This window comes from Bos indicus, chromosome 16, assembly GCF_029378745.1.
Source record: "Bos indicus isolate NIAB-ARS_2022 breed Sahiwal x Tharparkar chromosome 16, NIAB-ARS_B.indTharparkar_mat_pri_1.0, whole genome shotgun sequence".
Lineage (NCBI taxonomy): Eukaryota > Metazoa > Chordata > Mammalia > Artiodactyla > Bovidae > Bos > Bos indicus.
The window spans coordinates 46,361,525-46,386,763 of record NC_091775.1 but is presented as its reverse complement, the minus strand read 5'-3'; the positions used below and the strand labels follow the sequence as shown (position 1 = coordinate 46,386,763).

The 25,239-nt window shown below is 41.8% G+C and overlaps 2 protein-coding genes across 2 annotated transcripts in view; one reads left to right on the top strand and one right to left on the bottom strand.

The window, feature by feature from the left end:
- PER3 (period circadian regulator 3) overlaps positions 1–12,434 on the top strand; it is a 63,560-nt gene extending 51,126 nt beyond the window's left edge. Inside the window, 5 exon segments of the mRNA XM_070767676.1 lie at positions 7,087–7,275; positions 7,836–7,990; positions 9,413–9,772; positions 10,778–10,840; positions 11,054–12,434. Of these exon segments, the coding sequence (XP_070623777.1) occupies positions 7,087–7,275; positions 7,836–7,990; positions 9,413–9,568 (500 nt within the window). The 3' untranslated portion in view covers positions 9,569–9,772; positions 10,778–10,840; positions 11,054–12,434.
- Positions 12,435–15,766: 3,332 nt separating this feature from the next.
- Positions 15,767–21,956, bottom strand: UTS2 (urotensin 2). Its single transcript, XM_070768273.1, has 4 exons — positions 21,751–21,956; positions 18,772–18,879; positions 17,946–17,989; positions 15,767–16,036 (listed from the first exon to the last, which is right to left on the bottom strand). Exons 1-4 carry the CDS (start codon positions 21,851–21,853, stop codon positions 15,923–15,925), a joined length of 369 nt encoding a protein of 122 aa, XP_070624374.1. The 5' UTR covers positions 21,854–21,956; the 3' UTR covers positions 15,767–15,922.
- Between the last annotated feature and the right edge of the window lie 3,283 nt (positions 21,957–25,239).

The following is a 25,239-nucleotide window of genomic DNA, read 5'->3' as shown; positions in this document are numbered from 1 at the left end:
GTCTGGAAGCCACGGCTACTGAGCCCGTGCTCTAAAGCCCACGAGCTGCTACTACTGAGCCCACACACTCTTAGAGCCTGAGCTCTGCAACAAGAGAAGCCTCTGCAATGAGAACCCTGTGCACCACAACCAGAGAGTAGCCCCCATTGTCAACAACTAGAGAAAGCCCGCAGGCAGCAGTGAAGGCCTAGTGCAGCCAAAAAAATTTTTTTTCAAAAAAATAAAGATCTTCTACAACTAATGATATAAAGAAGGAACCATGAGACTGGTAGGTGGTGGGAGTCACAGTATAGTCAAGACCCATATTCCTCAGTGGGTGACCCATGAATGAAAGAGTAATCGCAATTGCAAGGCTGTCCCCAATGAGCATGGGGTCTGATCCCCATGTTGATCCCCACAGCCTGGGCATCCTTCTCCAGGAAGATGAGCTCTCAGCATGTTTGACTTTGTCAGAGGGGTGTGGGAAAGAGAGACCCCACTCTTAAAAGGTGCACACGGACTCTCACATACTATAGGACCCAGGGCAGAAGCAATAATCTGGAAGGAGCCTGGATCAGACCCACAGGCTGAAGTTGGAGAGTCCCCTAGGAAGCCAGTCCCTTCTCTAGGGGATCTTCCTGACCCAGGGATCAAACCCGGATTCCCTGCATTGTTGGCAGATTCTGTACAATCTGAGCCACCAGGAAGCTCCCCAGAGGCAGGAGCCAGTTAATGGGAGCTCACCCTCAAGGATATAAGCACTGGTGGCAGCCACTTGGGGGCACTCATTCTACCACATGGACTCCCTTGCTGGCTAGTGCCATTTTGGAATCTTCCCTCTAGCATATTGGCCTCCAAACCCAGCCTCACCCATATCCACTGGCCTTAGGCACCAGTGCTGGGACATTTCAGGCCAAGCAACTAACTGGGCAGGGACACAGCCCCACCCAAGAGCAGACAGGCTGCCTTAAGACCCCTAAGTTCACACCTTTCCCTGGACATGACTGCCCACCAAGGGGCCAAGGGCCAGGCCCCACACACCCGTGTGCAGGTACTAGACCTGGGACACCCAGGACCCTACACACAGAGACCCTGGGATCCAGCTTCTCCCACCAGCAGCAGGCACCAGACCCAGAATCTCCTGCCTCAGCCACCAGCAAGCCTGCTCTAGCTGCAGGCCCAGCCTCACCCACCAGCAGACAAGCACCAGTGCAGGAGAGAGGCAGTCCTGCAGCCTGTGGACCTAGGTCTCATGTGAGCAGGCCAGCACCAACATTAGGACCAGCTGGGCCCTGGCCCTGTCCACCAGCAGGCCAGCACAAGCTTCAGGATACCCTGGACCCTGCAGCCAGCTGTGTCAGGTACCAGCCCCACCCACTGGCAGTATGACATTAGCTCTGGGACCCCTGGGTCCTACAGCCAGACTCCAGGACACATCTCTGCCTGCCAGCGGGCTGGCAGGATCTCCCGGACACTGACTCCACCCACCAGTGAATCAGCACTCACCCCAGTGCACCCATCTCAGCCCCTTGGTGCTGTCCAGGTGCCTTGTGGTCCTTGCAGCCTTGGCAAAAGACAAGGCCTAGGAACCAACCAGACGGGGGGATAAACAAGCCTACCAGACCACCCATGGTAGCTAGCCTACCACAACAGAAGGATCCCAGCAGCTCACCTATGGGTCAGTCCTAGAGCAAGCATACAGCTCTCGTGACCAGAGGGGAGTGTGCTTCTGAGACACCAGGACATCTCTACAAAAGGCGACTTCTCCAAGATCAGGAAACGTAATCAACCTTCCAGATACATAGACATGAAAACAGCAATTTCGGCAAAATGAGGCAACATAGAAACATGCTCCAAGCAAAGGAACAAGATTTAAACCCCAGAAGAGCTAAGTGAAATGGAGATAATCAATCTACCCAGGAAAAAGTTCAAGGTAATGACTATAAAGATGGTCAGAGAACTGGAAGAAGAATGGATAAACAGAAAAATTCAAAGTTTTTAACAAAGAATTAGAAAATATAAAGAACAACCAAACAAAGATGAAGAATACAATAATTGAAATGAAAAATAACACCAGAAGGAATCAATAGTAAACTAAATGATACAGGGGGACTAGGCCAGTGAGGTGGACGACAGAGTAGTAGTAATCACTGAAGCTGAATAGAAAACAGAATAAAAAGATGTAAGGACAGTCTGAGACATCTGAGACATCTCCCTGGAATACTAATATTCACATTATAGAGGTTACAGAGGAAAAAGGGAGAGAAAAAGGATTACAGAATATCCTTGAGGACATAATAGCTGAAAATAGCCCATTTTAACCTCGTCCCAGGTTACTGGGAAAGGAAACATATACAAGTCCAGGAAGAAAAGAGTCCCAAACAGAATCTACCTAAAGAGAACCACACCAAGGTACGTTGCAATTAAAATGGCAAAAATTAATGATAAATAGAGAATATAAAGAAATAATAGCTGGGACTTCCCAAACATGGGAGAGGAACTGAATGTATTAATAAAAGTCCATGAAGCTAAGAGAATACCTAATTACTTCAATGAAAAAATACTTTCTTTTCCAAGACACATTATATTAAAACTGTCAAAAGTCAATGGCAAAGAATTTTAAAGGCAACCAATGGGCAAAGGATAATAACTTACAAAGGAACCCCCATTTGGCTGTCAGCAGTTTTCTCAACAGGAACTCTGTAGGCCAAGAGGAAGTGGAATGACATTCTCAAAATACTGAAATATAAGAACTGTCAGCTAAGACTATCCAGCAAAGCTGTCCTTCAGATATGAAAGAGAAATACTTTCCCAGACAAACAAGAGTTGAGGAAGTTTATCACCGCTAGACCTGCCTTACAAGAAATGTTCAAAGAAGCTCTTCTGCCTGAAACGAAAAGGCCAAAGTACACAAAACCTTGAGTGAGGTATAAATAGAATCAGAAAATCCCAACTCAGTCAGAATAGATTTTTAGACACATTGTTAGAGCATAAAAGTTAAAAGGAAGGAAAGCAGTAAAAACAACTAAAGCTACTTCAGTTGGGTAACAGACTCATAACATGAAAGGGGATCATTTAAGACAACTTCCCCCATGAAAGGGGAAGAGGAAAAGGACAGACCCATATAGGTAAGTGAAGATGAGATGCTATCAGCATACAAAGGGCTATTTTATTTATGAGGTATTTTATGAAAACCTCATGGTAACCACAAAAATCCAGAGCAGAAATCTGAAACCAAAAAAAAAAAGAGAGGAAATGGAGAAAAACATTATAGAAAACCACCAAACCAAAATGGCAGACAGAAACACAAGGAAAAAGAAACAATGGGGGAAGAGAGCACGCAGAAAACAAAAGATTAATAGGCCGTACTAAATCCCCATTTGCCAATAATCACCATATGGGTAAATGAATTTGTCAATCAAAAGACACAGCGTGGTTGGAGTACTACAAAGCAAGACTCAACTATATGCTGCCTCCAAGAGACCTGTCCCAGCTCAACAGAAAAACAGATGCAAAAGAAAGGATGGAAAATGGTCCTCCAAGCAGATGGCACCCAAAAGAGAGTTGTGTGGCCATACTTGTATCGGACAAAGTAGACTTCAAAAAAAGGTGATGAGAGACAAAGATGTGCGTTATATAATGATAAAGGGGATGAATCATCAGGAAGACATAACAGTTATTAATACTTACGCACCTAGCATAGGAGCACTCTTTGCAACCCCATGGACTGTAGCCCACCAGGCTCCTCTGTCCATGGGATTCTCCAGGCAAGATTACTGGAGTGGGTAGCCATTTCCTTTTCCAAGGGATCTTCCCGACCCAGGGATCGAACCTGGGTTTCATGCATTTCAGGCATATTCTTTACCATTTGAGCTACCAGGGGGACTTTAAAACTCCACTTACATCAATGAATAGATCATCCAGACAGCAAGGATGTATTGATGGATGTATGTGGTCAACTCAAATGCAGTAGAATACACATTCTTCTCAAGTCCATATAGAACTTTCTCAGGGATAGTTCAAGTCACAAGGCATTAAAGAAGATGGAAATCATATCCTGCCTTTTCCCCCCAATTACAGTGGTATGAAAGTAGGAATTGACTATGAGAAGACAGCTGAAAAACTCACAAATATGTGGAGACTGAGGTGGCTCAGTAGGTAAAGAATCTGCCTGCAATGCAGGAGATGCTGGCAGACACAGGTTTGATCCCTGGGTCCGAAGATCCCCTGGAGGAGGAAATGGCAGCCCACTCCAGTGTTCTTGCCTGGAGAATCCCATGGACAGATGAGCCTGGAGGTCTGCAGTCCATTGCAAAGAGTCAGACATAACTGAGTGACTTGAGCACAAACAACATGTTACTGAACAACTATTAAGTCAAGAAATCAAAGGAGACATTAAAAATTACCTGAAGACAAGTGAAAATATAACATATCAAAACCTATGGGATGCAGGAAAAACAGTACTAAGAGGACGGTTTATAGCAATCCAAGCCTACCTCGGGAAACAAGAAAAATATCAAACAGTCTAACTTTACACCCAAAAGAACTAGAAAAAGAAGACTAGATGAAGCCCAAAGTCATTAGGAGGAAGGGCATAAAGATCAGAGAGGGAAGAAATGAAATTGAGATAAAATTGACAAACCTTTAGCTAGGCTTACTAAGAAGAAAAAAAGGACAAAGCTCTGATAAATAAAACCAGAAGTGAAAGAGGAGAAATGCAGTGATACTACAGAAATACAAAGGATTAGATGAGAATACTATGAACAGCTATATGCCAATTACCTGGACAGCCTAGAAGAAATGGAGAAATTCTTAGAATCACATAACCTGCTAGGACTAAATCATGAAGAGATGGTAACCCACTACCATCAGACCAGTCAAGTAAACCAATCACTAGTAAAGAGAATAAAACAATCATTGAAGATGTTGCAAAAAACAGAAGTAAAGGGCCAGACAACTTCTCAGGTGAATTCTATGCCAAGCATTCAAAGAAGGTTTAATACCTCTACTTTTCAAACTCTTCCAAATAATTGAAGAGGGGGAAACATTTTCCAGCTCATTTTACAAGGTTGTCATTACCTGATGCCAAAACCAGACAAGGACAGCACACATACACAAAGAAAATTACAGGCCAGTTATCTCTGATGAACATTAATCCTCAAGTGTGAAAGTCGCTCAGTCATGTCTGACTCTTTGTGACCCCATGGACATACATGGAATTCTCCAGACCAGAATACTGGAGTGGGTAGCCTTTTCCTTCTCCAGGGGATCTTCACAACCCAGGGATCTAACCCAGGTCTCCTGCATTGCAGGCAGATTCTTTACCAGCTGAGCCATATATTAGCAAATACATTTAAAGGATCATTTATTATGATCACTCCAGTATTCTTGCCTGGAGAATCCCATGGACAGAGGAGCCTGGCAGGCTATACAGTCCATGGGATCACAAGAGTCGGACACGACTTAGTGACTGAACCACCACCACCACCACATTATGACCAAGTGGGATTTATTCCAGGGAAGGAAAGATGTTTCAGCATCTATAGATCAATCAGGGTGAAATAATGTAGCTAACAGGATGAAGGATAAAAATCATCTCAATAGATGTAGTAAAAGCATTTGACAAGATTCAATATCTGTGATTTTAAAAACTCTCTAAAATGAGTATAGAAGGAACATGAAAGTGTTAGTCACTCAGTCACACCAGCTCTTTGTGACCCCATGGACTGTAGCCCTCCAGGCTCCTCTGTCCATGGAGTTCTCCAGGCAAGATTGCTGGAGTGGGTAGCCATTCCCTCTCCGGGGGTTTTCCCAACTGAGGGAAAAAACCTGGGTCTCATGCATTACAGGCGGATTCTTTACCGTCTCAGCCACCAGGGAAGCCCTAAAGTTCCATTTTCTCTCCATTGTTGACTTCTCGGCTATTCTTTTTTTTTTTTTTCCTTTAAAAAAATTATTTTAGTCATTGCTGTAGGATTTATACATATGTCTTCTACTTATCACAGTTTACACTGTTCTTTCACTTTTTGTCTTAGAACTTTAAAACAGAGTACTTCCATTTCGTCCACTTGTCTTTTGTGCTAAGTAAAATGTGTCATACATTTTATTTCAACATGTATTACAAGTCCTACAGTAAAAATGTTGCTGTTTTTGGCTTTAATTACCTTTCAAAGAGATTTTTTCTAATGAGGAAAAATGTCTTTTATATTTATCCATACACTTATTTTTAAAAAATTAGGTACTTTGTTTTGTTTTAATTGTTCCGAAGTAAATGAGAAGGACCCGGAAGAATTAGATGCAGGACAGGAAAGGAATGATCTATGAGGCTCCATAGCAGCTGTAAAGGGATGGGCCTTGGCATGGATGGGTGGCTTCTCTGTTTTAATAGGAGGGCAATGAAGAGAGAATGCACATATGAGTAAATCTGTGTTTGGCATCAGGGTAATGAATTTCATTTCTCATGGCTTCCTTTTCTTTCCTTATAAGTGAGACTGAGGAAGGAAATAGGGATCAGAAGATAATCCTGCTCGAAACAGTGCACTGACCAGAGAACTGTACCAGGATTACAGGCTTTCTGATGGTCCTTGGGTGATGATGAATTTACCGCAGAACCAATGTACCCTGTTCCGTGTGACTTGCTGTATGCTTTTGGCAACTTGGATTCAGATAAGAATGGAATTAATAAGTAGCTTTATCAGAGTTGACATTTTGATATTGTGGGAAATTAAAGGGAAAAAGACTCAGGTATGGCAGAGTGTTACTGAGTGATAGGCTTTGGGCTCTAAGCAGAATGACTAAAGCTCTGTTCCAGATTTGTAGTTGGAACAATTGAACAAGCAAAGGAGAAAGTGGAGCTGAGATGCAGCAGTTATGGGTGATGATGAGAAAGGCAGCATGACCTTGAGGAGCGGATAGTTCAGGAAGACTGAGAAGGAGATCTTGGAAAGATGGAGGAACGGGAAGGCCGAGGTGACCTGGGATGACGCTGGGCTGGGTGGTGAAGGACACTACCAGCTAGTCTCCCAGGTCTGTGAAGACTGAGGATCAGCTTGGCAGATCAGCCCCTGACGGGTATTTCCTAATTTGGCTTTCTTTGTTGTTGTTGACTTTTGATAGGAAGCAGTGGCAGCAGTATAAACTCTGCTCCTAGTGATGATTCTTCAGAAATCTCTCAAGATGGGCAGCAATCTCAGGACGTACAGAAAAAAGAACCATTTCCTAAGTTAGCTGAAGAGTCCATCTGGAGAATGATAAAGCAGACACCTGGCCGCATTCTAATGATGCATCAGGTGCCTGGGAGGGAAGAAGCCTGTTGGAAGACCCCCCTTTATATAAGTGTTCTGGGGTTTCTTGTGTTTTTTAATACAAAGTGATTTTAACATTTTTATACATATCCTCAGAGATATGTATTTTCAAATTCATTGATTTGAAGTCAAATGGTGAGTGATTTCTTAAAACAATGGTTGTGGTGGAAGTGGATACAAATGTTATATGTCATAAGGTGAAAACAAAGAGAGGCAGGGCTTTCCAAGATGGCTCACAGGTACATGAACTATTTTTAGAGTCTGGGCTTTTTTTTCTCATTCTAAAAGAAGAGAAGACCTAAAGGAAACCTGTTTCTTCCATATGACTCATTAAAACTCGATGCAGGTGCTTTCCATCAAGAAGAAGAGGTCTAGCTTTACCAACGTGACAAATGAGTCAGTTTGTGTTTTTTCAATGTGAGATATGAAGTCATACTTTAATGAGAGATTTGAAGTATGTTACAAACCAAAATGAAGTGTTGGTCTTGGATGACAAGGTAAGAACCCTGTGCCTTATTTAGGACTGTGAAGCTTTTGTTTGTCCCCTTGTTTTCAGGGTTAAAGAAATTGTACTGAAAGAAGACGTAGAGAAGCTGGAAAGCATGAGATGGCAGCAGCCACAGTTTTCTCCAGGGCAAAGGGAGGAGATAGCCAACGTGCATTCTTGGATTCAGCGCCAGACGATCCCTCAGGAAATAGATACCCAGGTAAGCACAGCAATGACAGCTGTCATGTGCTGATGGCTTTGTGCTGGGCAGTGTTCTGGGCTCTGGCTGTATCCTTGTCCCTTGGCTTCTGCAGGGGATTGGTTTCAGGACTCCAGCGGCTTCCAAAATCCACGAATGTTCAAGCCCTTCATGTGAAACAGCATAATATGTGCATGTAACCTGTGCACATCCTCTTGAGGCTTCCCTAGGGGTTCAGACAGGAAAGAATCCCCCTGCAGTGCAGGAGATCTGGGTTCAATCTCTGGGTCAGGAAGATCCCCTAGAGAAGATCCACTCCAGTATTCTTGCCTGGAGAAGTCCATGGACAGAGGAGCCTGGTGGGCTGTAGTTCCTGGGGTCACAGAGAGTCAGACACAACTGAGTGACCAACACTTTCACTTTATGTCACTATGTAATCCTCCCATACATCCTAAATCATCTTCAGATTACTTATAATACCTAATCCACTGTAAATGCTGTTTATACTTGTAAATTCAACGTGCATGCTATGTAAATAGTTGCCAGTGCATGGCAAATTCAAGTTGTGCCTTTTAGAACTTTCTGGAATTTTTGTCCCCAAATGTTTTGGATCTGTGGTTGGTCGAATCTGTGGATGTGGAGCATGCAGATACAGAAGGCCCACCATGCATTGCATTATTCCACTGGAAACCTTACTTCTCACAACTTCCTCTGTGGGAGGTGTTATTACCCCAACTTTACCAATAGCAACAAAGTGAGGCCTTGTATATCACGGATCAAATTTCAGTCCCGGTAAGGATGTGGAACCCTCTAGTGCTGACTGGACTACGTCATTTTATGTAAGGACGTGAGCATCCATAGATTTTCACAGCCTCAGGAGCCAAGCCCCCTGCATAAACTGAGACACAGCTGTGTAAGTTCACACAGTTCATCGGATTTTAAATACAGGTCTTTTTGGCTCCAAGTGGTTTTTTCTTCCACCAGTTGGAATGTTATGGGTCAATTAGGAATAAACACACGTGGTTTGATCCATGCTTGACTGGAGAGGAGAGTATAAGATTTGCATGTCAAGTACACATGCACATTTGAGAAGAGTTCAAACTCAATATGTTGGATTCATGCCAGAGGTAGGATTTCTGTGGGTAGAGTATATGAAGAATGAGCCCCAGAACAATTCAAGCAAAAGTATTTAAATGATTACCATCATTTACCTTCTAATAATGAAGAATGAAGTATAATCATCTTATTAAATAAATATAGTTAAATAAATTAGTTAAATTAAATAGTTAAATAAATATAGTATAAATAAATAATAGATAGTCTTATTAAATAAATTATGTGGGGGAATTAGACATAGGTTGCTAGGCCGGCATTTTACTGACTTTAGAACTTTGCAGATGACTTGACATCAACTAACCTACCTACTCTTGTTCTCCTTGGGAGGGCTGTGTCACCTGCGGACACAGAGACTCAGCTGGTGATACTGTAGACACCATGGTCCGGATCCAACAGAAGCAGCAGCCGAGTGACTCTGAAGAAGGACCTGCACTGCCTCTCCAGACCTGTTGGGCTGCTCCTCCTCCCTGTGATTCTCTGTGAACCCTTGCAGCTTAAGGGACCAAGAAGCTGTCATTGAATGTTAAGGCTTTCCCTTCTTGATTTTTTAGAAGACATCTTTTTCCTGAAGCAGACATTGTATATAGACTCTTTCACTCCTCCTTTTTCCCAATGTATTTAAACTGGCGAATAGACTCTTCTAGTTTATTAGCTGTCCTCTAATGAGACTGGATGGCCTCTAAAAAGGTATGTGTACACTTCATTGCAGGTGTCACCCCAAATAAATTGTAGTTAGGAGTATAGCAAGAAAAAGCCCAAACATTAGCCTCATTGGTTTTGTTCTGTTGTTACATGAATCATCTCCTGCCCCACAGTAGAGACTTGAAGAAGTCCCTACTAGAGGTCACGTACCTTTCCCGACAGTCTCCATAAGCACGTTGCCCTTGCCTGGTCTTCACATGGTGACATGTGCCTCCACAGTTAAGTGCCAACATTCCAGAGTTCTCACAACACAGGCCACTCCAGCATTTACCAGTATGAAAACATATAGCTCGTTGGTATCCTGGAAATTCCTGGTTTTTAGGGTTGAACTTTGACGTTCATTCTTATAGATGCTTTTCCTTTTGATTTTCTGCCTTCCACTGAAATCCTGGAAGTCTTCTCTTAAACATAGATCAGCTTGGGCTTCCCTGGTGGCTCAGTGGTGAAGAATTCACCTGCCAGTGCAGGAGACATGGGTTTGATCCCTGATCCAGGAAGATCCCATATGCTGTGGAGCAACTAAGCTTGTGTGCCACAACTATTGAGCCTGTGCTCTAGAGGCCAGGAGCCACAACACCTGAAGTCCACATGCCCTAGAGCCTGTGCTGCGCACCAAGAGAAGCCACCACAATCAGAAGCCCACGCGCCGCAGCTAGAGAGTAGCCCCCACTCACCATGACTGGAGAAGAGCCCATGCAGCAACCAAGACCCAACACAGCCATAAATAAAATAAATAAATATATATATATTTAAATCGATCAGCTTACTGTGGGCTTATTCCTTGAAGGGTGTAAATTAGCTTTTGCATGTGTAATGTTAAAAACAAAAGAGCTTCTAGCTCAATCATCTTCTGACTCATCTGTTTTTACATTTTAAAATGATTGTAAACATTTTTAAAGTTATATAAGTTCTTATATGTGTGTGTTTAAATGTTGTCCTATCAAAGCTAACAATTCACTCTTTCTCTTTTTCAACCAATTTATGCAAAAGGAGGTCTCTCCATCCCTGCAAGAGGTCTCATGGCCACTGTCTTCTCTTTGCCCCTAAATAAAGGTGAGTGTTGCCCTTAAGTAGGGGTGAGGGGTCTCTGGGAGGGCCCTAGCCAAGGGGGGTGCCCAGTTTGCCACAAATCAGGGCTTCCTGGGCCTGCTATAGTCGTTCTCCTGAGTAGCACATGAGTTGTTCACTTGATAAGTCAGCCCTCTTCTTAGAGAGTTGATGATTCCTTCTCAAATCTGAAATGGTGTCTTATTCACACCCGTGCAGGTCAGAACCGGGAATAGAAGAAAATGAAGACCCCAGTAACCTTTTCTCATTTAAATAACATGCAACAAACTAACTTACTTTTCTGCTTTTGTTGTTGTGTTTTTTAGGAAAATGCTTCTTCCTTTCTTATAGCTTTTTATAAAATACTATAATCACATGATCATAATCAGGAGAATCGACCTTTCTATCCATGATACTGAGACTCAAGCCCTCATAGATTTACTTTCTAAAGTAGAAGAGTTGGCCCTTGGTATCTGCAGGGAGTTGGTTATAGGACCGCCGCAGATACTAAAATCTATGGACACTCAACGTCCCTTCTATAACAGGAAGGTTCGCCAGCTCTCTGTACCCGTGGGTTCTGCATCCAGAGTTCTCTGCCCTCCCCGATTCTTCCCACCTCGATCACAGGGGCTGGCTGTAGTTTCCAGAAGGCACTTCTTTCTTTAACTGTCAGAACCCCTTTGAAATGATGACTGTGACTTTTCTAGAATGTTCTCACTTGCAGCCGTTTCATGCCCATATTCCTATCTTAGGCTTAGAGAACTCTCGTGTTCTGCTGCATCTTGATTGTTAAATGATCTCTGAAGCCCTCATTGCTTTGGTTAAGTTGTGTGATATTTTTGCCCTTGGTGAAAAATCAAATTTTAAACAGTGAACCAGCCTGGATATTGTCATGGATAGAATCACTGCAGCCTTCTGTGCTGATGACCGTTTTAACTTGTGTAAATCAGAAATGACACGGAGCAGTCAGGGGACCATTCTGCATGTGTGTATGCACTTTTTTAGTCCAAGCCCTCTTTCAGATTTCTTTCTGGATGTTTGTTTTCTTGACAGTTAACTGTTTCTTTGCCTTACTACACATTTAGGCTCAATTTAAAATTGGTGCTTGTTGTAAGCAGAGCTATAAAACCAGTTATAGTTTTGGTGTTTTGGTAAATAGCTGAGCTGGTATATTTAGAAATGACCATGATGCTTCTGCTTCTGGGGATGAGCAGAGAAGGCTCAACAGTGCCGGCCTCTCCCCACCACAGGGGCTCCACCCAACTGTAAACTGTCATTCAAGTTTAGTAACTTTTTGTATTGATGCCTGTAGAAATCAGTAATAAAAATGTGTACTACAGGTTTCCATGGTTACATAAATGTTACCAAAAGGCTGTGTTTTGTTGGATAAGAGGTCAGAATTTATGAACAACACATGCTGTGTGAATGGAATCATTTTACAATTAAGTGCAACTTCATCATAACTCGAAAGGTAAATTTAATCCAAATGGAAATTTTGAATCAGCTAAGTTTATCATTGTGTGGATTTCCCTGTTTTTAATGGTTATTAATATTTTAATCTGGTGTCTTTTTTAAAAACAATAAACGGTGTACATGTAAAGCTTGAGAAGTTTTCTTGCACTGCATGAACAAACCTTTGCCCCAAATACATAAATCACTTATATTATTGAGAAGTATTTCCTGAGTTTGAAACACACTGCAGACTGCTCACGTTAGGGTCATTCTGCACACATGTCCGTGTCATCTCTGCGTCTGAGCTCCTTCCCAATGACAACTTGGCACTTGGTCCTCCTTTAAGAACTGGGCTTTCACTATCTCCTGGAGTTTGCTCAAACTCATGTCCGTCGAGTCAGTGATGCCATCCAACCATCTCATCCCCTGTCACCCACTTCCCCTCCTGCCATCAATCTTTCCCAGCATCAGGGTCTTTTCCAGTGAGTCGGCTGTTTGCATCAGGTCACCAAAGTATTGGCGCTTCATCTTCAGCATCAGTCTTTCCAATGAATGTTCAGGGTTGATTTCCTTTAGGGTTGACTGGTTTGATCTTCTTGCTGTCCAAGGGACTCTCAAGAGTCATCTCCAGCACCACAATTCAAAAGCATCAATTCTTTGGCACTCAGCCTTTATGGTCCAACTCTCACATCCATACATGACTACTGGAAAGCCATAGCTTTCACTCCATGGACTTTGGCAGCAAAGTAATGTCTCTGCTTTTTAATACAGTATCAGGGTTTGTCATAGCTTTCCTTCCAAGGAGCAAGTATCTTTTAATTTCGTGGCTGTAGTCACTGTCCGCAGTGTTTTGGAGCGCAATAAAAGGAAATCTCTCACTGCTCCACTTTTTCCCCTTCTATTTGCCATGAAGTGATGAGACTAAGACTTAGTTTTTTGAATGTTGAGCTTTAAGCCAGCTTTTTCACTTTCCTCTTTGACTTTTATCAAGAGGCTTTTTAGTTTCTCTTCACTTTCTGCCATTAGAGTGGTATCATCTGCATATTGGAGGTTGTTGATCTTTCTCCCAGCAACCTTGGTTCCAGCTTGTGATTCACTGAGGCCAGCATTTCACATGATGTACTCTGCATATAATTTAAATAAGCAGGGTGACAATATACAGCCTTGACATACTCCTTTCCCAATTTTGAACCAATCTGTTGTTCCATGTCCAGTTCTAACTGTTACGTTTGACAGGTGGTCAGCAGACAGGTAAGGTGGTTTGGTAGTCCCATCTCTAATAATTTTCCACAATTTGTTGTGATCCACACAGTCAAAGGCTTTAGCATAGGCAGTGAAACAGAAGTAGATGTTTTTCTGGAATCCCTTTGCTTTCTCTTTCATCCAACAAGTGTTGGCAATTTGATCTCTGGTTCCCCTATTTTTTCTAAATCCAGCTTGTACATCTGGAAGTTCTTGGTTCACATACTGCTGACCCCTAACTTGAAAGATTTTGAGCACTACCTTGCTAGCATGTGAAATGAGTGCAGTTGTATTTTAACACCTAATTTATAAAATTTAGCTATCAAAGTTACTCTTTTAGATTCTGTACAGTGAACCTGTGTTTCACAAAAGCTGACTGTGGAACCCAGCGGCAACAGTCTCAGAATTAAAATATAAATCAGGACCCTGAAGCCAACAGGATTCGTTAAACATCACCCCTTTCAAACCACCTGCACCTCCGGTCACACACACACAGAAAAACAACCCAGGAAGGGAAGAGAGCTCAGTGTTGATGGAGTGTGTGCTCTGCCCACAGGGACTGTTCTGGTGCTTCCCTGTGAATTATCTCATTTAATGTTCGCAACCACCCATGAAATACTGAGCATCACTGCTCGCATTTGACGGAGAAGGACACGGGGGTGGTGGGGGTTGGATGACCTGCTTGAGAGCTCACAGCTGTGTGGCCACAGGGACCTGACTCCAGAGCCCGCGCAGCAAGAGCAGTCGCCATGTGTCTGCCACAAAACAGGAGGGGTTTCGGGTTCTACTGCAATGATGAAATCCACCCTGACCTCTTCCTGGCGTCATAAACTTCTTGTAGCCTGTGGTGCCAGAGTGCTGTGTTAGGGGATTGAATTCAGTTGAACTTCAGCATCAAGCGATGCTACTGTATCCTCCCAGCCAGCCTGGTCCTGAGATGACACATCTATCCTTCAAGTTGAAAACAACATGCCCTGCCAATATGTTCTTGATGCCTTAAATAAGGGAAGGGAAGATTTATCAGACCTGCATTTAAAAGAGATTCTGGATGGCTGTTGGTAAGATCAGTACCATCGGTGGTTATTTGGCGCAGACCTGACCCTTCGTTCCTTGTGAGTTGGGGGTATGGTTGGCAGAGCAAAGAAAGGGAACCCCGGTTTCCCAGGAGAAGCACTCCTGCCATGAGCATGGGCCATTCGGTTCTCATGCTCCATACTCTATACAGAGATGAGCTACGTCAATATATTAAGAGGATATAATGTATTAAGAGGATAAGTTAGTATGTGCACACACACGTGGTTTTAAAAATTTAGCATATCAGGCTATTTCTTCCATTCCACAATTTAAATCCCACCTCCGCTTTCTTCTCTAAGGAACAGATTATGAAGATATTTTTTCCAGTATTGTGATCCTTGCCTGAACTCACAGCAACTGAGATCGAACAGACTTCAGTGTTCAGAGATTAAAGTTTTCACCAGTTCAATACTCAGGCCAGCTAAGGAGAGGGGATCTGAGCGTGTGGACATTTTCCATCAGAAACTAAGGAAAATTCAGACTGTTTCCAGCCCTTATCTTTCAGCATCCTTCACTGTAGATTTTTTCTAAGCTTAGATACGGATTTTTTTTTAAGTAATAACTTACATTGTTATTTGTAAGGGTTGAGAGGACATCATTGCTAAGATAATGTAGTTCAAATGATTTGGAGTTTTACTATTTAAGTAAAATTTGCAGTTATGACTTTTTCTTCTTTGTATTTGCTTCTGTTCATTTATTCATTTACTTTTAAACTTTTGGATAATTCTTGAAGGATAAATTGAAAGAAAGAAAAAAATATAGGGGCTTCCCTGGTAGCTCAGTGGTAAAGAATTCACCTGTCAATGCAGGGGACTGGGATTGATCCCTGATCCAGGAAGATCCCTCATACCACGGAGAAGCTAAGCCTACGTGCCACAGCTACTGAACCTGTGCTCCAGAGCCCGGGAGCCACAGCTGAAGCCCGTGTGCCCCAGAGTCCGTGTTCTGCAACAAGAGAAGCCACCACAGTGACAAGCCTGAGCAACACGACTAGAGAGCAGCCCCGCTCACATCAACTAGAGAAAAGCCTGCACAGCAACGAAGATCCAGAACAGCCAAAAATAAATAAAATTATTCTTAAAAAGAAAAAGTATAGATTTTCAGGGTACTTTTTTTGTTTGTTTGTTTTTCAGGATACGTTTTTAAGTAAAACAACCACTCATAGTATCTGCAAAACATAGAGGATTTATTTTCCAAATAATAATGAACAGGGTCTAGCTTGCCTAGTTTTTCATCTATACTGCTTTCAAATCAAGCATCTTTATTTTACATTTTCTCAGATGGTCGTCTTGGAGGTAACTAGTAGAGGGTCATTTTGCTTCAGACACAGTATTTCCAGAAGCATTCAGAGGAAGGTCCACGTTTCTTAGATTGTTTCCTAATTCTGGACAAAAGGTCACTCAGGAAAAGCTTAGGATCTTGCCCAGAGAAGGCCTGAAATTAAAAAAATAGGTTATCAATTAATTGAGTGCCATACACACACACAAATGAAACTTACTCAGATACAGGACCTTTAAAAGGGTTTTAAAAAGGGTTTTCTTGCTGTTTCATGGGATAGAATTGCAGTGAGCACCCAGTATGTAGACTCTGAAAGGTCTCCTTGTGCCCAACCTGTGGTCCATCCAGTCTATTTAGCCTCGTGATTGCCATGAATTTTCCTAAACCTTCATTTACCTGTTTCTATTTCATCTCTCAGTAACATGTTCTGTACATTTAATGTCTTCTGTGTAAATCAGGTCTTTTATTTGTCTTGAAATTAACTTTAATCATGGACCTTTAGTTTTCTTTTTATTCTAGGATTTTATGAGCATCTCTACTAATCACCTTTATGATTTTAGAGTCTTTCACCATAATCTTTCTATTCAGAAGAATATAAATATCTGAGTGATAACTTTTAATGTAATAGGAGCCACACCCTCCCCTTCTGTGTGGTCTACCCTACCTGGGAACCTCAGGCAGTGTATGCCATCTTCAGAATTGAGGGCTTTCATGGTATATTTTTACAAGGAGGTTAGTGGGCACTACACCAAAAGAAGATGTTTCTGGTCAAAATATTTGGGAAATTCTTGATTAAAATTAAATACATTTATCTCGTTTCCTGGAGGCTTTATACACAAAGAATTGCCAGGACAGGAGAGGGGTTAGAATGCAGGGCAGCCCTGTAGACTGACTCTATGGGACTGATATTCACAGAAAATCCTTTGGTGGTTTAGTCGCTAAGTTGTGTCTGACTCTTACGACCCCATAGACTGTAGCCCACCAGGCTCCTCTACCCATGGGATTCTCCAGGCAAGAATACTGAAGTGGGTTGCCATTTTCTTCTCCTGGGGATCTTCCTGACCCAGAAATTGAACCCGGGTCTCCTGTATTGCAGGCAGGTTCTTTACCAAAAGAGCTACAGGGTAATTCAAAGGACCTTACAGAAAATCCTTTAGGAAACACTAATTTAGCTTGGGGCTTTCCAGGTGGGGCTAGTGGTAAAAAATTCACTTGCCAGTCCAGGAAACGCAAGTGACGCAGGTTTGATCCTTAGGCCAGCAAGATTCCCTGGAAAGAAAATGGTACCCTACTCCAGTATTCTTGCCTGGGAAATCCCATGGACAGACTAGCCTGGCAGGGCTACAGCTCATGGGGTTCCAAAGAGTCAGACATGACTGAACAACTGAGCTCAGTTTAGTTTGAGGGGTTGATAATGATCAAAACCGATTTCTCTTTTAGCAGTTAAGGTCCTCCATTAATTGTGCACCATTTCTAACCATTTAATATTTTCATTAATCATGTCCTATTGTAGTCTGCCTTTTGCACCCAAAATTATCTCCTTCATATTCTCCTTTACCACACATATTCCCTCTCAATGTTTCGACCATGCCTTTCTTCCATTTAGATATCATATGACAGTGCTTTTCAAACTTTACTGTGCATACAAACCACGTGGGGAATCCTGTTAAGATGCAGATTTTGATTCAGTAGGTGTGAGGGGTGGGGTGAGTCTGCGTTTCTCACAAGCTTCCGTGTGACACCAGCCCTGCTGGCCTTGGACCCAGTGAAGATAATCAGTGACACAGCGCAAGTGGGTGACAGGCTTGAGGGCAAGGGCTTTATCTATTTTTGATTCTCTAAAACTTGTTATCATCATTTATCAGAGATGAACACTAGGTAAGTTCTTGTTGTATCCCCATTTTACATGGATCAAAATTTGGGAAAAAAATAATGCTTTGAAATAATACTGGGTGTTAAGATTTGTACTGAGAAGGCTTGACTGGTTCCTACTGAGGCTCCTCTAAAGTCAAGGCATAGAAATGTTCACCTTTTTTATCCTAACTCTCATATAGGACCTACTTACCTTTCTCATGTTTCCTCTTGGGTAAAAAATGTTGGTAATGGGATCTGGAAAACAGTATTTTGAAACCATTCATCATCATATCTATTATTTCCATTTTATCTTTGTCTTATTTAAAACACACAAAATAGAATATTACTAAATCATGTCTAGTTTCTGGTTTTCCTTTCTTCACACCGCAGTGATATTTATTTGATGGAGGACAGGCAAGCACCTGGCTCTTTTCTAGCCCCCAGAGTTCACAAAGGGCACTGCATCTTCCTCAGTGAGTTAGCAGTTCAGTAGTTTGTCAACAATACTTGATCACACATGAATTTCTTTCTACAAAACCAAATTTATTAAAAGACTCCAGAATGTTCTGAGCATTTGTATCTGTGCTAGGAGGAACGCTGTCACTGAGAAAACAGTAAAAGCTGACATGGGTTATTTTGTGTTTGTGATGAACATTTTACTTGCATTTCCTGATTGAATCTTCTCAATAACCCCATGCGATGGGAATTTTGTTTTTTAATCATTCCTGTGTACTGGTTTAAGGATTTGAGATACAGATAGATTAACTTATCTAAGAGGGAAGCCAGCATTGTAAATTGTACTTATTGAAAACTGGGATAATGCTCTTCTTCCCTCCCCTTGCCTCCCACCCCCCAAATCATACAGAGAACAAATATGCTGAGGGGCCAAGCAGAGAAGGATGCTTGCAAGGAGTTGCTGAGAAAAAGGAGACAGAAGATGGCAGAGGAAGACTGTATGCAGGAGGGGAGAGTGTGATCACTCAGAGTAAATTCAGTAGCAAAGAAATCAGACAGCCTGTAAACACGAGTCATTTTACCTGTGTTCCTAAGACCCTCTCCTGTCTCTGCGCCTGACATCTCTGGCAGCATCTGCAGAAGAGACGCTCTTTCCAGCTCATCCAGAGTTGATCTGACATCTTCAGGTGCTACACAGAGCAATGATTGATATTAGTGACAGCTCCTGCTTCAGTTCTGTTCCCCATTGTCTTTAGGGAGGTACCAGGGACAGGGAGGGGCTTCCCAGGGGGCTCAGTGGTTAAGAATTTGCCTGTAATGCGGGAGAAACAGGTTCAATCCCTGGGTTGAGAAGATCCCCTGGAGGAGGAAATGGCAACCCACTCCAGTATTGTTGCCTGGGAAATCCCATGGACAGAGGAGGCTCATGGGGTCACAAAGAGTGGGACACAACTGAGTGACTGAGCATGAGCATGCACCAGGAACAGGAAGCTAATACTAGACAGATTTCAAATACTGAGTTCATGGTTTGTCATTAGCAGTATTTTAACAGAGAAGTGGGAACGCTACAGTCCAATTTCCAAGCCAGCAGAACAGGAAATCATGAGGCATGGTTCTCATCCTGACTCCTCCTGCCTGCACAGCCTTGCTGGATGCTCACCACCCTGAATAAGAAGGTAGGGCTGGGACTTCCCTGGTGGTCTAGTGCTTAAGACTTCACACTTCCACTGCAGAGGGTGTGGGTTCAATGCCTGGTCGGGGAACTAAGATCCCATGTGATCCAAAAAGTAAAGAAATTTAAAATGTTAAAAATCAAAAAAAAAAAAAAGGATTGGGCTGAGCCACAGGATCAGTGAAAAAACATTTCCACTTACAAAGTGATTCTTCTTCATCTCTGTTTACCTACTGCTATCATTTGCCTTTTGCTTTTAGATATAGGGGTGGCGAAATTGGAGTGAGAGGAAAAGTAAAGGAGTGGTTTTCTAAAAGACGGGCTTGTTTATGTTCTTCCGACCTGGTGGTTCAGACAATAAAGAATCTGCCTGCAATGCAGAAGACCCAGGCTTGATCCCTGGGTCAGGAAGATCCCCTGGAGAAGAGAATGGTGACCACTCCAGTATTCTTGCCTGGAGAATCCCATGGACAGAGGAGACTGGTGGGCTAATATCCATGGTGATGACAAACAGTTGGACACAACTGAGTGACTCACTCACACACACCTAAAGCAAATAGGATAACATCACCTCTTCTCTGGCCTCTAAGATTTAGATACAATGATCAGAAACAAGTCAGCTTTACAATATTCTTTGAACAAGTTGATAGCAACATTTTCAGCGTGTAATTTGGTCAGCTTGGTAGCATAGAAGATGCATGGTAAGTTTGTGTCAGGTGTGCGAAAGGTGAGTGTGAGGGCTGGTGAGTGATACTGGGCCCAGATTGTTCTCTTGGCAGGTTTCTGCCTTGTGGTGATCAGAGCCCCCAGGGAGTCCTGTAAAAGCAGTGAAGCAGGGAGTGCCTGCTTCACTAAGGCTTTCAAACCCTCAGCTCCAACCTTGATTGCAGAATAAAAAGCAAGCCATCATGAAGGCTTCATGGTACTTCTGAAGAATGTTAATGAAAGTCTACAAAGTTTGGCTACATATCAATATTTTTGTCGTGAAGGATCATTTGTTTTGTTGTTTGTTTACAGTTGCCAAGTCATGTCCGATTCTTCTGCGACCCACCAGACTCCTCTGTCCATGGAATTTTTCAAGCAAGAATACTGGAGCAGATTGCCATTTCTTTTTCCAGGGGACCTTCCCAACCCAGGGATTGAACCAGAGTCTCTTGCATTGCTCAGCCACCAGGGAAGGATCATTTATGGAGAAACAAGTAAGTAGGAAAAAATTCAGGCAAAAATGCTAAGATAAGCTGCCACCTATTAAGAATTGGAAAGGGGATGCTACACTCACTCAAGTTTTTAAAAAATCATAATAATGACATGTAATTTTTTGAGGATGTCAGTAATATCTGAATATTCATTCTTCGTTTCACCTTATGCTTTTCAAAGTTTTTTTTTTTTTTTTAATAGCAGAGATTCGATAAAGTTAATGCTCATTTTAACCATTAAGATGACTGCCACTTCTGAGTTCAGTGACTCTGGAAAGTGATTAATTGTGCACGAATTAGTGCTTGACTATTATCAGAAAGCTGCTTTGGCAAAACTAATACAATTATGTAAAGTTTAAAAATAAAATAAAATTTAAATTATCAAAAAAAAAAAGAAAGAAAGCTGCTTTGGAGAAACTTATGGACTAGAAATTATAAAATTACTGGCTTACCAAAGTTTTATTTCCTTTATTTAAAAAAAATGTCTAAAAGTATCCACAATTAAAGACAAGTTAAAATCCAGTTAAAATGTTTATGAACACAATCCCCAAACATCAACTTTTTCTTTTCTTTTTTTCCCCAACCTTTTCATTTCTTAAGTTAAATGAAGAGCTAAAAGCACAATAAGTATCTCCTTGATTGATACACTTTAAAAAATTCAACTTAGAATTGAACTGAATGAAACATAAACCAGAAGGAAAAGATAAAATGAACTTGGAAATCTGTGTCTACTCTAGTCCCAGCTGGTTACTTTTTTATATTTTAAAAAACATTTTTTTTTCATGTAACACATGTCAGATGATTGCCTTTTAACTTAAAATAATATAAGATAAAATCAAAATACTTTAATCTATAATTGGAACAACCAGTTCACTTAAAATAAAGACTAAAAGCAATGGTGTTTTAAATTTAGTGCTATTTTCAAAACAGAAAAAAAAGACTGACCAAAATAACTCAGAATTACAGAAGTCACGTTAAATAAGCAATGTTCCCCTTCTACTTTTATATTTTAGAAAGGAAAAAACTGTATCCATTCTTGACTCTGAGACATGCCTTAAGAATCCTCAGAATTCTTTTCATAGCTGGGACTATTAACAAGACTCCTTTAAGAGAGAATTTTCATCTTTAACTTTGCATTTAAGACCCTTGAAGACTTGTTCAAGACTAACATAAGGGGAAAAAAATCATCTTACCTAAGAGCTGCAGGGACTCTTGCCTGGAGTCAAGGACAGGAAGAGACAGGAGCGGATTTAAGGATCCTATGAAAAGCAAACAGCAGGAGACCAGCTTATACATGATTGGCAGGAGATAGAAGTCTTCCTTCTTAGCTTCTTCCAACTTGCTCCTTCTAGGGGGTAGAGTCCAGTGTTAGAGCAGTTGCCTGCAACTTGCTTCTTCTAATTCTGTAATCAGCGATTATATATATTATCCTATGACCTCATATCATCCCCTACAAAAAAAAAAAAAGAAATGAATTTATTGGCTAGGAAGGCTGAAAAGCAATCACTCTGCATTGATGTAATTTTTCAAAGTAGCAACTCATAGACAATAAATTTACTGTCTTGTTGCCTAGTGTACAAAATAGGTATTAAATAAAGAACAGTTACGTTTATAAATCTGGCAAAAAGGAGTAATTGAGAGCAATAAATCTCTAGTTAAAGAAAGGATCAGACAGGAGTTGAAGTGTCCAAGACAGGGACATGGATTTATGAGTCTTACCCAGCAGAAGTATTGTGGAGCACTGCGTGAAATGTGTTGATTTTCTTTTTTAATCTTTTGTGAATGAATAGATGAACTGTCATTTTTTCTTTGGGGCTTCATGCCTGAAGATTTCCTAAAGGAAATCAACCCTAAGTATTCATTGGGAGGATTGATGCTGAAGCTGAAGCTCCAATACTTTGGCCACCTGAGGCAAACAGCCACCTCATTGGAAAAGACCCTGATGCTGGGAAAGATTGGAGGCAAGAGGAGAAGGGGGAGACAAAGGATGAGATGGTTGGATGCCATCACTGACTCAATGGACATGAGTTTGAGCAAGCTCAGGGAGATAATGAAGGACCAGGAAGCCTGGTGTACTGCAATCCATAGGGCTACAAAGAGTCTGACACAACTTAGTGACTGAACAACAATGCCTGAGGAATGACAAGGCATGAAATTAAAGTCAAAACAGATTATTTACTTTTAAAAAATGAAGATAAATTCACAGCAAAAATTCAATCTCAAGGCAAGTTCTATACATACACTTGGCCTCATGTTAAACTACAAGCACAGGGGTCTTCAGAGAAGGGAAATAATTTTCCTTAAAGTTGGATATTATTCATTAAGGAAGATGAAGAAAAAGCCTGAAAACCTCGCCTATATTCCCAGTATTTCTCAGAAGCCCCACTTTGCCTGGCTGCTCTCAGCTTGAATCATCACCGTATCCTCCTTGCTAACGTCCTCAAGGCTAAATTCAGCCCACCAGTCTCATCTCAAAACAGCTCAATGATGCTATTAACACATACATTATGTCATACCAACTCTTTGCTCAAAACTCTGTATTGGGGACTTCTCTGGGGTCTAGTAGCTAAGACCTGGAGCTCCCAATGCAGGGGGCCCATGTCTGATCTCTGGTCAGGGAACTAGACCCCACATGTTGCAACAAAGATCACAGATCCCACGTTTCACAACGAAGACCCAGCACAGCCAAATAAATAAAAAAAAATTTTTAAAGCCCCAAACCCTGTATTGACCTGAACATAAGGTTAAAACTAAGGAATTACTAGAGAAAAGAACACATGAACACCTTCACAAACTGAAGGCAGGAAAATATTTCCTAGACATGACACCAGCCATATTAGAAAAAAAATGGATGAATTGGACATCATCAAAATTAGAAACATCTGCTCTTTGAAAGATACTATTAGGAAAATGAAAATGCCAGCCACAGCTGCAAGAACATATTCACAAAACCTATGCCAGACCAAAGACTTCTCCCAGATGGTATAAACAGCCACAACTCAAAAAGCCAGCAACCCAAATAAAAGGATAATCAAAATGAACAGATTCTTCACATGAGAAGATATTCTATTCAGGCTGCTAATTAGGACTTGAAAAAAGCAGCATCATTAGTTATAAGAGAAATGCAAATTAAAATCACAATGACATGCAACTACATACCCACCACAACTCCTGCAATCGAAAGGATCGATAATTCCAAGTGTTACAAAGGTACAGAGCGTGGGCCTCTCATATAAGGGACTGGAATGTAAAATGGTGCAATCTCTCGGGAAAACAACTTGAGACTTTCTGAAGTCAAACATGTACTACATTATGAAACAGGGCTTTCCGGGTGGCGGAATAATCCACCTGGTAAATAATCCTCCTGCTAGTGCAGGAAGACTCAAGAGACTCTGGTTCAGTCCCTGGGTTGGGAAGATCCCCTGGAGGAGGAAATGGCAACTCACTCCAGTATTCTTGCCTGGAGAATTCCATGGACAGGGGAGCCTGGTGGGCTGCAGTCCATGGGGTCGCACAGAGTCAACATAACTGAGCGTCTGAGCACAAACTACGCAACCCAGAAATCCCTGTCCAAGGTGTACACCTAAGTGACATGAAAACATACATTCAACAGACGCTTGTATACGAGTGTTCACTGCTGTTAATACCTGTAAATAACTCAGATGTCTGTCAATAGGAGCCTGGTTAAATAAACTGTGCCACATCACACCATAAGCTTCCCTGGTGGTTCACACGGTTAAGAATCCACGGGCAATGCAGGAGACTCGGGTTCAATCCCTGGGTGAGGAAGATCCCCTGGAGGAGAAAATGGCAACCCACTCCAGTATTTTGGCCTAGAAAATTCCATGAACAGAGGAACCTGGTGGGCTACAGTCTATGGGATTGCACAGTCGGCCACGATTGAGACAACAACATCACACGATGGACTGCCACTCAGCAATGCAAAGGAACTACTGATAAAGACAAGGCGGATGAATCTCAAAAACTATGCCGAGTGAAATAAGCCAGACCCAGAAGAGTACATGTTGCATGATTCCGTTTAAATGAAGTTCTAGAACAGGTAAAAACAAATCCGTGGCATCAAAAAATAGGTATACTTATAGTTGATTCTGCTGTTGTACAGCAGAAACCAGCACAACATTGTAAAGCAATTATCCTCCAATTAAAAATAAATTTTAAAAATAGGAATTTGACCAAGAGATTAGTTTTTAAAACAAAACAAAATAAGAGTTCAGTGGGAGATGGAAGATAGACTTAGGGAGACCAGGGAACTTCTGGGGGCTATGACACTGTTCTGTATCTTGATCAAGGCAATGGTTACATGGATACATACATTGATCTAAACTCATCAAACTGTACACTTAAAATGGGCACATTTCAGGGTCTTCCCTGTTGGTCCAGTGGCTAAGACTCCATGCTCCCAATGCATGGGGCCCAGGTTTGATCCCTGGTCAGGGAACTAAATTCCACATGTGGCAACTAAGAGTTTGCATGCCGAAACTAAAGATTCTACATGCTGCTACCAAGGCCCAGCATAACTAACTAAATAAATAAAGTATTTTAAAAAAGAAACCGACATGCAGAATGGGGCCACCAGAAACCACTTAGATCCAGCTTAAGAAAATAAAGTGTATTTGGAAGTCACAGGGTAGCTTCCAGAATGAGAAAGAACTTTGCAGTAG

Coding starts and splice junctions, on each gene's coding strand:
- UTS2 (XM_070768273.1), bottom strand. CDS start 21,853: ATGTATAAGCTGGTCTCCTGCTGTTTGCTTTTCATAGGATCCTTAAAT. Junction 18,880..21,750: donor AGAGTCCCTGCAGCTCTTAG/GTAAGATGATTT, acceptor TGCTCTGTGTAG/CACCTGAAGATGTCAGATCA. Junction 16,037..17,945: donor CAAGAGGAAACATGAGAAAG/GTAAGTAGGTCC, acceptor TTTTAATTTCAG/GCCTTCTCTGGGCAAGATCC.